This window comes from Mustela erminea, chromosome 3, assembly GCF_009829155.1.
Source record: "Mustela erminea isolate mMusErm1 chromosome 3, mMusErm1.Pri, whole genome shotgun sequence".
NCBI classification, from domain to species: Eukaryota; Metazoa; Chordata; class Mammalia; order Carnivora; family Mustelidae; genus Mustela; species Mustela erminea.
Genome location: NC_045616.1, coordinates 67,084,398 through 67,100,681, shown reverse-complemented (window position 1 = coordinate 67,100,681; position 16,284 = coordinate 67,084,398). Strand labels below are relative to the sequence as shown.

The window sequence follows — 16,284 nt, the reverse complement described above, 5'->3', positions numbered from 1 at the left end:
GTTTTTTTTTAAATTGTTTTTAGTATAATCTCTACCCCCAATGTGGGGCTTGCACGAGAGTCCCCCACTTTTTCTGATTGAGCCAGTCAGGCGCCCCATGATTTTCATAGTCTCCGAAAGGTTTGGGCTGAGAGGCTTGACTACCTCCTTCCCCTCCTTTCAGTAACACCTAAGGATTCCTGATGAGGTGAGAGGGGTTCACCGTGCATCCCAATTTCCGGTTTACAAGAGACTCTATAGTTTGACAGTTACCATGGCTCCGGGAGCTGTGCGTCTTACGTTCTTCCGCGGCGCTGGCTGATGGCGTCATCAGTTCCGGCGCCCTACGAGGGCGGGGAAGCAAGGTACTGGGGGGAAACTTAGCTATTAGTGCAGCAGGGTCATGAAGAAGAGGCGGCGGCGGGAGGAAGGAGGAGGCGGCGGGGGTGAGAAACTGCGGTAGCTCCCGGCTGGACTGGTGGCGTGGCTGTGTGGAAAGGGCGTAGTTCTTAATCCCTTCTCCGGGCAGCGGCCGGGGCTCGGGGCTGAGAGCGGCCTTGGGGCCGCCTCCCCGGGCCCCCTGGCTCCGCCATGTTCCGCAGGGCACGCCTTAGCGTGAAGCCGAATGTCAGGCCTGGTGTAGGCGCCAGGGGTTCCACCGCCCCCAACCCCCAGCGTGGACAAGAGGCGCCCAGGCCCCAGGATCCTGCAGCGGCCTCCTCCCCGAAGCCAGCGGAGTCTACAGATGTGCCCCCGGTGGATTGCGGGGGATCTGAACCCCAAGAAAAGGCTCCCAAGAGCAGGTAAGTGCATGCGGTGGGGAGCATTTTCCTCTGCCCCGCCTCTATGGGGCTGTCACCTGGAAGCTGACCAGATGAATTTACCGTAGGAGTCTTCCGTCGCCTGCATTAAGCCTTAAGAGTTGAGGCCCTATGAACCTACTCCCAACTGCAGTTTGTCGTTCTGTCCACAAGGTGTGGCAAATGTGGATTTTGTTAAGGTTTGTAGATTCCCGGGGTGAGGACCATGTCTTCAAAAGGTGGTGGGAAGAATCCACATGTAACAGTTTTGAAGTGAAAAGTATCCACACGTGGTAATGTTCGTTAGCTCAGATTACTTTACCGTAGTTTTTATTCTTCCGAGTACACGGAGGAGGTTAAGTAGTTTTTAAAATTTTAAAAACATTATTTTTAAAAGACCAATGTTACTTTGGTTCTGCTAATTTGTGTCAGTGGAAAGGAGATGTGGTTATTTGCTTTTCTTTGAGGGCGTGCCCTTTTATAGTGGTCATGTTTTCTGAAGGGAAAAGCATGTGCCAGTGCCACATTTGGATTTAGGATTTTTTTCTTAATTTAACAGTTTGTCAGACTTGGCCAGGCAGAATTTACTTACTCTAAAATGGAGATAATACTACGTGCTTTGGAGAGTTATTGTGGAGTTTAGAAAAAACTGACATAAACAGTCTTGCATAGGACATGGCAGAATAGTTGCCTACAAAAAGTTGTTTGTTTAAAATAAATGCGATGAAAAAAAAATAAATGCGATGGTAGTAATTAAGAAAGTAATTAAAGTTAAGACATGTTGGGCTGCTAATAACCCCTGTTTCTGTAATGTGAATGTGAGGAAAGCAATAAAACCTGACCCTATTAAATGACAATGAGATGGTATAAATTCTCTGTATGCTCTGACAGGAAGGTGGAAATTTTACTCCCTTTCTTTTTGGCCAAACTTTTGGCCTGTACTGGTGCTGGTTATAAGGTGTTATTTTGCCAGCTTAGTGATGATTAGTAGCTTACAAGTTTTTTGTGTGAATACTTTTTCAAAATTTCTCTAAAAAAGGAAATACAAATATTAGTCACTGTTAATGAAGTTTGAAGAGATCCTGTTAATTACATATAAGTGTGTGAGGTTTGATAATTTAATAAATTACTCAGGTTCTGTAGTCTTGAGACATTTGAGGTTGAGGATATTTGGTTTCTTGGAGTTGGCATATGGGGAGTATATATATTTTTTTTTTTTACCTTTTTTTTGGTGGGTCTTTGCAGTTGTAAAAATACGCGATAAAAATATAGGATGCGGGACGCCTGGGTGGCTCAGTTGGTTGAGCAGCTGCCTTCGGCTCAGGTCATGATCCCAGCGTCCTGGGATCGAGTCCCACATTGGGCTCCTTGCTCAGCGGGGAGCCTGCTTCTCCCTCTGCCTCTGCCGGCCCGTTCTGTCTGCCTGTGCTCGCTCTCTCCCTCTCTCTCTCTGATAAATAAATAAAATCTTTAAAAAAAAAAATATAGGATGTATGTTTTGTCCTTGTGGTTTCAGCATAATTGGGTGAAATGTACATGGTGCATGTATCACGTTATAAAGGCTGAGATATGAATTTAAATTGGACAATTTTTGGGTACCTGGCTAACTTACTCAGAAGAGCATGCAACTCTTAATCTTGGGGCTGTAAGTTTGGGCCCTATGTTGAGTGTAGAGATTATTTAACAAAAAAAAAAAAAAAGAAAACTTCAAAAAAATGGAGATTTCTTGGGATGATTATTCTATAGGTTAAGGCGTTTTCCACTTGTATTTATTTATATTTAAGAGTTTATATATTTATTTGTCAGAGAGAGAGAGAGAGAGAGCGCTTGCACAGATAGGGGGAGCAGCAGGCAGAGGGAAAGGCAGGCTCCCCGCTGAGCAAAGAGCCAGATTTGGGGCTCTATCCCAGGACCCTGGAATCATGACCTGAGCCCAAGGCAGATGCTTAACCACTGAGCCATGCAGGCATCCCTGTTTTCCACTTTTATATAAAACTAATCATAACATGAAAGTGTGGACTACTTTTTTTTTCCCTTTTGAAGGTTTTATTTATTTATTTGAGAGAGAGAGTGTGCACAAGCGGGAGGAGAGGAGAAGGGAGGGGGGGAGAGGAGAAGCAGACTCCCCAATGAGCAGCTAGCCCGACATGGGACTTGATCCCAGACCTGGGGATCATGACCTGAGAGGAAGGCAGATTCTTTACCAACTGAGCCACACAGGTGCTGCAAGTGTGGACTACTTTTAATATTTTTTTTTTAAGATTTTATTTATTTATTTATTCCACAGAGAGAGAGACACAGCACATGGAGGGAGAGGGAGAAGCAGACTCCCTGCTGAGAAGGGAACTTCATTTGGGACTGGGATCATGACCTGAGCCCAAGGCAGGCACTTAACCTGCTGAACCACCCAGACGCCTCATCTGCTTTTAATTTTAAATCCTCTTATCTTTTTTTTTTTTTTTTTAAGATTTTATTTATTTATTTGACAGAGATCGCAAGTAGGCAGAGAGGCAGACAGAGAGAGGGTGGGGGGAAGCAGGCTTCCTGCTGAGCAGAGAGCCTAATGTGGGGCTCCATCCCAGGACCCCAAGATCATGATCTGAGCTGAAGGCAGAGGCTTTAACCCACTGAGCCACCCAGCTGTCCCTAACCCTTGTATCTTTTTGACTTAATTTCCTTTCAGGCCATTCCTGAAATACGTATATCCAGTCTGATCTATATACCTACTATGTAATTTGGAGTGACTGAGTACTTTCTTTGAGTAAGGGGTTTGATAGCTGTGTAACTAGTTACCCAACAAAAGATAAATGATTTCTGCTCCATATAATACTTGGCTTGATTAATGAAGCTAAATGAATATTCTCAAGTACTGCAGTAAAGGTATTTTAGAAGTTTGAAGTTTTGTATGTTTGGTTTGGCTGATCTTAGGTTGATAGAGTAAAATTTCAGTAATTTAGGTCAGTTCAGGAGGATGTTAGTATAGATTATAAAGAAAAACATTTGTCAGTTATCTAGTGGTTCAAAATAGGGTAATTAAACTTTAATTTTTAACTTGGCCTTTTGTTTTCCTTGAAAGAGTTAGCGTGAGCATGAAACAATATGTTCTATTGTCCTACGGGATTTGAAGTTTGAAAAAGATCAGTAGTCTTTTTAGAATTAATATATCTATTAAAAACATTTACTAAATAAAATTTTTATTGCTGTTGCTGTCATGATTACTGTATATCTCAAGTCATTGAGTTTTTTAATAATGAGGTTCTATTGTTTTAGATTTTCACCAGGCTAGTTTTTTAAAACTAGAATATAAAAGATCCATGGTACTCTTTTTTTTTTTCTTTTTTAAAAATTTCAACAGTGATGAAAAGACTGACAGTGAGAATTATGTTGAAGAATCCAGTAAATCTTCCTCTACTGTTTCACAGAGAAGAAAGAGAATATCAAGTACTCCTACTCTGGTTAAGCCTGGTGTCACTGTTCCTTCAGAATCTCATCCCTTATCTACAGTTAATCAAGAAGTTGCACAGCCGAACCCTGTTTCAACAAAAGAGAAACAGCCATGTTCAGACAGATATCGATTATATAAAGCCCAGAAACTAAGAGAAATGTTAAAAGAAGAATTGAGGAAAGAGAAGGTAAGGGAGACAAAAAATCACATTTGGACCAGTCCCTGCTAGAATTCTGTTTTTCTGTTAGGCATCATTTGGAGTAAAAATATCTACAGCATTTAATGGAGCATAATCAATTCATATCCCTTTTGTTTTTGTTTTTATTATTAACATATAATGTATTACTTGTTTCAGGGGTACAGGTCTGTAATTCATCAGTCAATATCCCTTTTGTTAACTGATTGATTAATAAGCACAGTGGACTTAATAAACTTTTTCCCTCACTATGTTAATTTTTATATATTCATCTATATCTTTCATTGTTTTTGGTGAAGGCCACAAATAGAAGTTCTGTACATATACATACATAAAAAGTATACCAAGTATATTTATAAAATAAATCTTCAGTCTGGTTTTTCATGATGTCCAAGTGACATGAGTTCTATTTGTTTTAATTAAGACAAATATACTTGAGCAAAATGAATTGGTAATATTTTCTAAGTTGACAATATGGAAATTATAAATGGGAAAAATTTGCACGTATGTGTAGAGTCCGTCTTCTTCCTTTTTTTTTTTTTTTTAAGACTATCTTTTAATCTTAAAGATAGGTCATTTTTTGAAAAGGGCACTGTACCAATAGAGAAGCATATAAATCTGCAGTTAGATACTTAAGATTTGAATCTTAGAGTCATTGCTTACTATGTAACCTTGCAAAATTTAATTAATTTTTCTGTGTCCTCATCTGTAAAATAAGACTGATGATAGTATGTATCTCATTGGAGGTTGTAAAGATTAGATGAGCTTATACGTGTAAAACACATTTAGACTACTTTTCTGCTGATAGTAAGAGCCCAAAACATGTTAGCTCTTATTCTTAAATACAGAATGCCCTTTTAATTTATTTATTTATTTAAAAAATTTTAAAATTTTTTATTAGCACATAATGTATTATTTGCTTCAAGGGTACAGGTTTGTGAATCATTAGGCTTATACGTTTCACAGCACTCATGATAGCACATACCCTCATCAGTGTCCACAACCCAATTACCTTATCCTTCCTCCCCAATCCCCCAGCAACCTTCAGTTTGTTTCCTGAGATTAAGAGTCTCTTATGGTTTGTGTCCTTCCTGGTCCCATCTTGTTTAATTTTTTCCTACCCTCCACGACTCCCCGCCCTGCCTCTCAAATTCCTTACATCAGAGATACCATATGATAGTTATCTTTCTCTGATTGACTTTTTTTTTTTTTAAAGATTTTATTTATTTTTTGACAGAGAGAGAAATCACAAGTAGGCAGAGAGGCAGGCAGAGAGAGAGGGGGAAGCAAGCTCTCTGCTGAGAAGAGAGCCTGATTTAGGGCTTGATCCCAGGACCCTGGGATCATGACCCAAGCCAAAGGCAGAGGCTTTAACCCACTGAGCCACCCAGGCACCCCTCTGATTGACTTTTTTCGCTTAGGATAATACCCTCTAGTTCGATCCACGTCATTACAAATGGCAGGATTTGGGTTCCTTTTTTGATGGCTGCATAGTATTCCATGGTGTGTGTGTGTGTGTGTGTGTGTGTGTGTGTGTGTGTGTGTGTGTTTATGTATGTATGTATGTATGTATGTATATACATACCACATCTTTACCTGTTCATCTGTTGATGGACATGTAGGCTCTTTCCATAGTTTGGCTATTGTGGACATTGCTGCTATAAACATTTGGGTGCACATGCCCCTTCGGATCACTACATTTGTATCTTCAGGTTAAATACCCAGTAGTGCGATTGCTGGGTTGTAGGGTAGCTCTATTTTCAACTTTTTTTTTTTTTTTAAAGATTTTATTTATTTATTTGACACAGAGAGAGAGATTACAAGCAGGCAGAGAGGCAGGCAGAGAGAGAGGGGGAAGCAGGCTCCCTGCTGAGCAGAGAGCCCAATGAGGGGCTTGATCCCAGGACCCCGAGACCATGACCTGAGCCGAAGGCAGAGGCTTAACCCACTGAGCCACCCAGGAGCCCCTATTTTCAATATTTTGAGGAGGCTTCATACTGTGTTCCAGAGTGGCTGCACCAGCTTGCATTCCCACTAACAGGGTAGGAGGATTCATTTTCCTTTCTCTGCATCCTCGCGAACATCTGTCATTTCCTGACTTATTAATTTTAGCCCAGAATGCCCTTTTTAATTAAGAGGAAGGCGCTTAACCTGGTGCTTTTTATTCTATTACATTTGTGAAGTACACATCACTGTTTTACACAGATGGAAATAGGCTCATAGATGTTACTTGCTTTGTGTCAAACACCAGTGGGATTTGAATCTGTTCCCCTAAAATTGAAGTCTTTCCAGATGTTCTATGTTTATTGAATCTGCTTAGGTAGATTTATTCTGGGGAACTAAAAAATTAAACATTTGCTTCAAGAATTTTATGAAATTCACAGAAATCCAATTCACTGTAATGTTAAAAAAAAGGCTGTATGTTTATAAATTCTTAGTAAACTCATATAGTTAGAAGACATTTGTATGATTTATACATTGAGCTTTTGTCCAGTCCTGGAGACTTTTGTTTTTAAGGTTCCTTGATGCACTACAACTTTTTAACATTCACTTGAAGAAATTTTTCCTTAAATTAGGAATAATTGTGGTAGGAATAATATTAAATCACTTGGAATGAATGCAGCAGTGAGCTATACCTTGTAGTATAGTACATGTGAAATTCTTCCGTATTTGTAAAATAAAAGTGGATCTTTGTATGTGTTTGCGTGTAATAGAAGCAATGGAAAAACAAGTATGCCATAAATGAAAGTCAGAAGCCACCAGATCGTTCAAAAATGACTATGAGAGATTTCATATATTACCTGCCAGATAATAATCCAATGACGTAAGTAAACTTTACTTGTTTTCCTTTCTTAGAGTGTATAGTGACTTAAGTATCACTTTTAGAGTAGAGTTTCAGTGTTTTCCAAAAGCATGTTGATAAGATTTATAGCACATACAATGTTCTTTTAGAGAGAATTTTTTAACAAAACTTAGTGGTATTTCAGGTAACTGCTTTCTTGGGATGGTATCCTTTACTTCTGAGATTAAAAAGTAAGTTTCTTTTCCTATATTACTAAGTTGTTGTAAAACCAACTAAACAGCTTTTCTCTAATCGATATTACGGATTCTATTTCTTGTACACTATAACCTGAATCTAAAGGAATGGTCTGATTTTTATGCCCTACCTCCTAATTAAATATAGTGGCATTTGATTAACAAGTTCTCCAAGAACAAAGCTTCTTTAATCAAGTTAGCCTGGAGAAGCAGATGGTTTATAATAAATTTCAGTGTATGTTCTTCATGGTTTAGCCGGTGGATGTAGGAATAGTGCCATGTTTTCAGTATAGCCTTTTTCAGGTTCAGCAGGTCTTTGGCCCAGTGAAGGAAGGGCCAAAGACCTAGGTTTTGCATTATTTGACATCTAAGGGTTGGGAGAAAAGCCACGGCTGAGTTGCTTTAGGCCTTAGAACTAAGAGAGCCTCCTTTTGCTAAGGAATTAGAGAGTAAAAACATTCTCTACTTAGAGTGTAGCAAATTATTTATCCTTTTTTTTTTTTTTTTTTTTTTTTTGGTTAACGTATAATGTATTACTTGCTTCAGGGGTACAGGTCTGTGAATCATCAGATTATTTATACCTGATGACAAAAGTTTTTGACTGAGAAATTGACTCTTGGACCACACACTGTCATTAATAATGATGTTATGGTGTATCATTAAAAAAACAAGTTAAAATAATTTCTTTCTTGGTGATGGATAGAATAGACATGATGTGTGAATTACTTAAAAGAATTTTTTATTTTAAATATTAAATCTTTTTACATATTTAAAAACAAGTGTTATTTATTTGTTAGTTCTTCCCTGGAGCAAGAAAAGAAAACTGAAAAATCTTTGACACCAGTCCAGACAAGAGAGTAAGCATTTATCGTACTGTTTTTTTTTTTTTTTTTTTTTTTTTAAAATAAATTCTTTGGGGGGTAGAGTTTTTAAAAAATGAAATCAAGTAATGCTTTTTGTTATAGTCAAGTCACTGGGATAGGAATGTTTAAGTAGAATAACAAAAATAAAAGTTAATGCTTGATTTAAATCAAAATGAAAGGCCCACACTGTTTGTGTATTATATATGGAAATGGTCAGTGGTATGATTTCAGTTAAAGCTTTCAGAATTAAAAAGGATTTTGTTTTGTTTTAGAATAATGATATAATACAGTTGTACAAAAACCACAGGGAACAAAAGTATACTGAGAAAAATCTTCCAAATCTGTTTTTCTGTCTTCTTGTTCTTCTGTGGAGGCAACAAATGTTACTGTATTTTTAATGTATCTTTCTAGTTCCATTCTGTGTCTCTCCAAATAAGCATGTATATATTTTTCTTTTTCCTTTTCTTTCCTTTCTTTCTTTCTTTCTTTCTTTTTTTTTTTTTTAAAGATTTTTTTTATTTATTTGACAGAGAGACAGAGGTCACAAGTAGGCAGAGAGGCAGGCAGAGAGAGAGGGGAAAGAAGGCTCCTTGTTGAGCAGAGAGCCTGATGGGGGGCTTGATTCCAGGACCCTGAGATCCTGACCTGAGCCGAAGGCAGAGGCTTAACCCAATGAGCCAACCAGGCACCCCTCTTTCTTTTTATAATTTTGATGCCAGTAGAGAGTCTGTTTTTTTGTACAAGCTTCTTGTTGCCTTCTACGCTGCACTGTAATGTTCCCTTACTACTAGGAAATGTCTCCAAGAGTCTTCCTGGGAAGTTAATGTAGTTTTGAAATTCAGGATGGGGGGATTGTGGAAAATTGCCAGAAACATTGGGATTTTCTGGTTGTTATTTCAAAGGTTATTAAGTAATGATTGATGTTTTGCTTAGAATTTATATCGTTTTAAAGCAAAAGTCTTAGACTTTATAATAGGCTATATTTTTATAGATTTATGGGTTATGTTTGCTTATGTAAAACCTTAAGGAGACCATGTAGTTGAATGTAAGGTATATGGTATTCAGAATTATTATTTGGGAAACTGTGTTTAGCTTCTTGGTCTGCCTTTATTGTTGTGAAATCTAAAGCAAAGATTATTTATCTACTACAAACCTCAAATGGGTTTGAAAATACTAATGCATGGGGGCCTGGGTGGCTCAGTTGGTTAAGTATCTGCGTTCAGCTCAGGTCATGATCCTGGTGTCCTGGTTTCAAGCCCCACATTGGGCTCCCTGCTCAGTGGAGAGCTTGCTTCTCCCTCTCCCTCCCTTCCTCTTATGCTCGTTTGCTCGCTTTCTCTCTCAAATAAATTTTAAAAAATCTTAAAAAAAAAAAAAAAGAAAATACTAATCCCCAAGGATTGTTATGAAGAGTTAATAGAATGATCTGCAAACTAATGCTTTATAACTGTAAGGGGGTGTGTGTGTGTTAGTGTATGTGTGTGAATTCCCCAGTTATCTATTTGGTTTATCTGATACTCTGTTGGAACAGAGAAGATGAGAGTTTTTTTCTTTATTTTCAAAAAGTGAGGCTTTTTAATAAATGCTACTGGATAGAATTAGAAAAATCTTATAGCCCTGTCCTTAACATGAATTTTTTCATTTAGGTTATAGGGAAAGTTGGAAATAGAAGGTAGAATTTGAAGTAATTTATTTCACAAGTTCATAGTATTCAGAAAATACTTCTCATGGATATATGAATTATCCTGTCTTTCCGTTTGGTAGGCAAGAAGGTAAGAGTACTCCTGATACTGCAGATAATGAAGAACTAGAAGAAGAGGTGGATGACGGGCCATTGCTGGTTCCTCGAGTAAAAGTGGCAGAAGATGGTTCCATTATTTTGGATGAAGAAAGGTAAGTTTAAAAATCAAAAAAGACTGTGGTTTCAAACCTGAGAACAAATGTGCTTTGTTTAATGAGAGAGAGTGTTTCCGCATCAGTCATTGTCACTTAGACACTGATTTTTTTAATTTTTGTAATGGATGTTGTAAATGGAAAAGTGAGTTAGATTCATTTATAATTTTTAGGAATTTTTATGCTATGTTTTACATGAGAAGATAGTACTCTTGATCTATCATCCATTAGCCTACCATCCATTGTTTACTATCTTTACTGGTAATTGGGATGAGCTACTGAACTAATCATATGCTGGCCTCTACTAATGATAGATTTCAAAAATTGTCTTGAAGTCAAAATTCAGGTTTTTGTATTAACTACTACCATGTTTTATTGTCTGATAAGTAATGAAAATGGAACAAATCATAGGTTTAATATTCTATGATTTCTGTTTTGACAATGTTTAATTCACCTTATAGTTTAATTTTTCAATTATAACATTAAATTTTTCAAATTTGACATTGTAGACTTTGTTGTTTGTCCAAAGTATGTTTTTTTAAAAAGAAAATAAATTCATAGGTAGTAAGTAAATAGGAAAAGGGTGATAGTCTTCCAACAGTTTAGTTAGTTAAAAAGTCTTTTTATAGCATATAAAATTCTATGATAATTAAACATTAATGCAATTCTATTAGTAATTGTTTTTGTGTGTTTTTATTGTGATAATGATTTTACTGGCCATTAAATAGTTAAAAGCATTTAACTGCTTTGTGTATAGGAACATAGAACATTATTATCAAATACTTATATTTCTTGATATTTTCTGATGGGTCTAGTATAAGAAAATGGATATTAAATATAGGAGACATTCAGAGGTTAATAAAACATAATTTTTTGGTGGCTCAAAGATAATGTGTAAATTTTATATTGCTGATAAGGATTTTGGAAAAATGTTAGCATTTATATTTATTCCTGGGCAATCACATTTCAAGTGAAAATTAATAGATTCTTAGAAAATATGCATATCTCATAATTATACTTTTTTGATATGATTCTGCCATGGCTTCAAAAAATAACTATTCAGATATCATTTCTTTTCTTTTTTTTTGCTTTTAGAGCAGATCTATTTAAAAATATGTCTTTTTCAGTTTAACTGTAGAAGTTTTAAGGACAAAAGGTCCCTGTGTGGTTGAGGAAAATGATCCCATATTTGAACGTGGTTCTACAACTACATATTCCAGCTTTAGGAAAAACTATTATTCTAAACCATGGTCAAATAAAGGTAACTAATTTTCATTTTATTTTATTTATTTATTTATTTATTTTTAAAAAAAGAATTTATTTATTTATTTGACAGAGAGATCACAAGTAGGCAGAGAGGCAGGCAGAGAGAGGGGGAAGTGGGGTCTCTACTGAGCAGAGAGCCCAAGGCGGGGCTCCATCCCAGGACCCTGAGATCATGATCTGGGCCGAAAGCAGAGGCTTAACCCACTGAGCCACCCAGGCGCCCCACTAATTTTCATTTTAAATTGTATAGGTTATTTATTTGAAATAAAGTGAATTATTTTCTGTAAGTAAATAAAACACAAACTGTATTATTTTCTCTATAGCTACTTTTATTGGCACCTTCCAGTGGGGCTCCCTCTCCCAATATTATAGAACTGTATTTCTGGCTTTATCTTAGTATTTTAGGAATTAGCATTGTGGTCATCTGGGCCGGAATTTTCCTGTCAAATCCCTGTATAAAAAATAACATTTTTATGGAAAATTATTAGTGTTTTTAATACTCATAATAATGTTATACCTTCGTTGTATAATGAAGTTTGTAAAAATTAGGCTGTTAAAAAAGCACGTAATACCTATTGAATGATATTGCTTATTCTTATAAAAATAATGCAGGTTGTTTTGGGAAAAAAGTAAAAAACAACAGACTGATACAGGGCAACAAGAAAGATTCTATACTTCCCTCCTCTGACTTCCCCAATCCTATTCTGTTGAAGTTACTTCTATTAGTAGTTTCTTCTGTGTTTTTTTTAAGCTACTTTCTTTCCTATACTAATTAGCGCATCTCATTTGCTTCCATTAAAGCGGTAATTTATTGGCTGTGACTGACAGTTTTGGTCACTTGGAGACCAGAATGTTGTCGTCTTTTTTTTTTTTTTTTTTTTTTTTATTCCAGCTGCTTTGGTATGAACATGCAAATTTCTTTTATCATGTTTCTGTATAAAAGTTTAGAGGTATTTGAGATTCATCAAGTTCTTTGCAATAAAATTGAAGATTTCTTAAATAATATTTAAGTACTCTCAAATTTATTTTTAACTCAAAATATATACTTAATCTAAGATTTTTTTCCTCTGACATACTGATATTAATTTTCATTCTTTCTAAATCTTTTATTTTTACAGAAACAGATATGTTTTTTTTAGCCATCAGCATGGTAGGAACTGACTTTTCTATGATCGGACAGCTTTTTCCTCACAGAGCAAGGATAGAAATTAAGGTAAAGTAAACTCATTACATTCACTGATTGGAAAGGTCCAAAAATTACTAATACTATTTTTTTTTAACTTTATTTAAATCTCAGTCCATCCTTGTTCACTACAGTGTTTTGGGTAGAACTTTCCCCTTTATAGCTCAGAAAGTAATGAAATGTTCCTCAATTCTAATATGAGTACATCCTCCTTAGTTTTAGCACATTATCTTATTTAGGTGTTGCCCACTTCGGAAATGGATTTGAGGGAGTACCAATAAAACCAAAGAAATTAAGATAAAAGAAGAACTAAGTAATGAGGAGGGAGAATAAATATACCAGAATATTTGGGTTAGCTTCTGAACACAGTGTGTTTCTGAATTCCTCGGAAGGCATGGAGAGAAACATTTTAAGTTAAATAATTCTCAATCTGAATTAACCATTGTTTTCCTAGGCTACCTTAACTTTCTGGACAGTTGGGGACACTATTAACAACAACAGTGGCGTAAATTAGTGCTTTAATATGCCTGAAAGAATAAGCATTCTCTGTTTTATTGTTCATTTTGTGAGAAACTGAATTACAGGTTTCCTGGGATAGAGTGCATTTGAGTGCACTATGTTGCTGTAATTTTCTCTGTTTTTTTTTTTTTTTTTTAAGATTTTATTTATTTATTTAACAGAGAGAGATCATAAGTAGACAGGCAGGCAGAGGGAGAGAGAGAGAGAGAGAGAGAGAAAGAAGCAGGCTCCCTGCTGAGCAAAGAGCCCAATGCAGGACTCGATCCCAGGACCCTGAGATCATGACCTAAGCCGAAGGCAGAGGCTTAACCCACTGAGCCACCCAGGTGCCCCTGTAATTTTCAATTTCCAATTGAATTTTCAGTTTCCAATTCATTTCCAATTTATAGTGAGATCTTTATTCAACCATGGTTTTTTTCCTTCATTAATTAAAAGAATATTAGGAAATTTTTTTTTTTTTTGAACTAGACTGGGCATGGATCCTTTGCATTTGGACTATGTACAGTGTAATGGTTATTCTGTTTCTGCAAAAGACGAAGAATTGTTCATATTATTTATGTTCCTTTTCTAATGATCTTTGTAAAGAACAAAATGTTAAAGCTAGAAATTGTCTAGGGGAACTTTCTAATCTGACTGATAAATTTGTCACTAGACTATTTCTCTCAAAAATTATTTAGATTTCTCCCCTAAGTTTAGTATAGTCCCTACAGGTCTTTGGGTAAAGTATAGAAAAGTGAAAATAGACTAGTCAGTCATATTGATTTTCAAGTGTTGAACCAGACTTGTATTATCTTTTTGTATGTTGAGTTTTACTTTATTTCCTTGAGGGTTTTTTAATTTTTTAATTTTTATTTTCATTTATTTATTTTTTTAAAAGATTTTATTCATTTATTTGACAGATAGAGATCACAAGTAGGCAGAGAGGCAGGCAGAGAGAGAGGGGAAGCAGGCTCCCCGCTGAGCAGAGAGCCCGATGCGGGGCTCGATCCCAGGACCCTGATATCATGACCTGAGCCAAAGGCAGAGGCTTAACCCACTGAGCCACCCAGGCGCCCCAGGGGTTTTTTAAATTTTTTTTTCATTTTTGTTCACAAGGGATATTCTGCAATTTTTTTTTTTTTTTTTAAAGATTTTATTTATTTATTTGACAGAGAGAAATTACAAGTACACTGAGAGGCAGGCAGAGAGAGAGAGAGAGAAGGAAGCAGGCTCCCTGCTGAGCAGAGAGCCCGATGCGGGACTCTATCCCAGGACCCTGAGATCATGACCTGAGCCGAAGGCAGCGGCTTAACCCACTGAGCCACCCAGGCGTCCCTATTCTGCAATTTTTAAAAATTCTTTGTCCAAAATGTTTTGGTACTAGGATTATGCTGGTCATAGAAAATGAATTGGAAAGTGTTCCCTCTTTGAATGGATTTAAGATTAGTGGTGTTTCCCCTTTAATGGTTGATAGAATTCAACAGTGAAACCATCTGGGCCTGTAATTTTCTTTGCAGGAAGAGTTTCGATTATAAATTCAATTTCTTTAATACCTATAGGTATACTCAGATTTTCAGTTTTGTCTTGTGTCAGTTTTTTTTTTTTTTTTTTTTGTGTCAGTTTTGATGCTAAGCTTTTTAATTTATAGGTGTGACGTTTTCATACTGTTTACTGAAATTTTTAATGTGTGGTGGATAGTGTTCTTTGATCAATAATTGATGTTTTTCTTTTCTCTCTCTTTTTTTTTACCTTTGTCTTGCTAACGGTATTTTGACTTCCAAAATCTTTTTAATGAACCAATTTGTAGCTGTAAGTTTTCAGTTTTTTGTGTATTCTCATTTTTTAACTCTTTAATATTTCCTTTCTTCTGTTTACTCTGCTTTTAATTTTCTCTTTTGCTAGCTTCTTAAGATGAAAATTTAGGGGCACCTGGGTGGCTCATTCATTAAGCGTCTGCCTTCGGCTCTGGTCATGATCCCAGAGTCTTGGGATCCGAGCCTGTGTTCGGCTCCCTGCTCAGTGAGAAGCCTGATTCTCCCTCTCCCTCTCCCCTTACTTGTGTTCCCTCTCTTGCTGTCTCTCTCTCTCTGTCAAATAAATAAAATCTTAAAAAAAAAAAAAAAAGTTAGATTGATTATAAGCTCTTTTTCTTTCCTAATTAGACATTTAAATCTATACATTTTTATCTGAGCACTGCTTTAGTTGCATTTCATAAGTTTTGATAGTTTGTTTCCATTGTTCAGTTAAAAATATGGTCTAGTTTTCTTTGTGATTTCTTACTTTACAGATCAGTTATTTAGAAGTGTGTTGTTTAATTTCCAAATATTTGGGACATTGCTAAATGTCTTACCGTTTTCTAACTTAATTCCATTGTGAATGTCAAATAACATAATCTGTAAAATTTCCATCTTTCTGGAATTTAATGAGGTTTATTTTAAAACCTTTCATACTTAGTATTCCTGGTGCACTCACTTGAAATGTGTGTGTACTCTGTAGTTGTTGCATGTGTTATTTAGTTCTGTCAGTTAACAGAGAATTGACATCTGCAACCATGATTATAGATAGATTGGCCTGTTTCTATGCTTACATCTATTACTTTTTGATATATATGAAGTTCTTTTATTTGGTGTGCTCATTTTTACTATGTTGTTGAACTGATGATACATCATTTGTCTTTCCCTTATTTTATTTAGCACAATGCTTTCAATGTACATTTGTGATGTTGCAAATAGCAGGATTTTTTTCTTGATGGCTGAATAATATTCCTATACACACACGTATGTGCCACATTTTCTTTATTCATTTGTCACTGGATTGTGTTGGCTGTTGTAAATAATGCTGCAGTGAACATGAGGATACTATTATCTTTTTACGATAGTGATTTTATCCTTTCAGGTCAAGATCCAGAAGTAGAATTGCTGTATCATATGATCATTTTATTTTTAGTTTTTTTGAGGAGTACCCACACTGTTTTCTGTAGTGGCTCCAGCGATTTATCCAGTCTGACACTCTGCCTTTTAATTTAATCTAATTATAGATTGCATTTCTGACAGAGATGAGGAAGTATTCATTGAATTCTTATTTGACCTTTGATAAAAATAAGACAAAATGTCTGTTGTACATTT

At 36.1% G+C, this 16,284-nt stretch overlaps 1 protein-coding gene across 10 annotated transcripts in view; it reads left to right on the top strand.

Annotated features, from left to right (window-relative positions):
- The first annotated feature begins 329 nt into the window (after positions 1-329).
- Positions 330-16,284, top strand: part of BDP1 (B double prime 1, subunit of RNA polymerase III transcription initiation factor IIIB) — a 96,346-nt gene continuing 80,391 nt past the window's right edge. For 8 of the 10 annotated variants that reach the window (XM_032336023.1, XM_032336029.1, XM_032336028.1 and 5 more), the window contains exons 1-7: positions 331-782; positions 4,135-4,411; positions 7,135-7,244; positions 8,254-8,313; positions 10,084-10,212; positions 11,340-11,473; positions 12,597-12,691. In XM_032336023.1, coding sequence (XP_032191914.1) covers positions 571-782; positions 4,135-4,411; positions 7,135-7,244; positions 8,254-8,313; positions 10,084-10,212; positions 11,340-11,473; positions 12,597-12,691 — 1,017 coding nt within the window. In that variant the 5' untranslated portion in view covers positions 331-570. Of the gene's footprint in view, positions 783-4,134; positions 4,412-7,134; positions 7,245-8,253; positions 8,314-10,083; positions 10,213-11,339; positions 11,474-12,596; positions 12,692-16,284 lie in introns of all 10 variants that reach the window. The other 2 variants (XM_032336026.1, XM_032336030.1) reach the window with 2 other exon arrangements.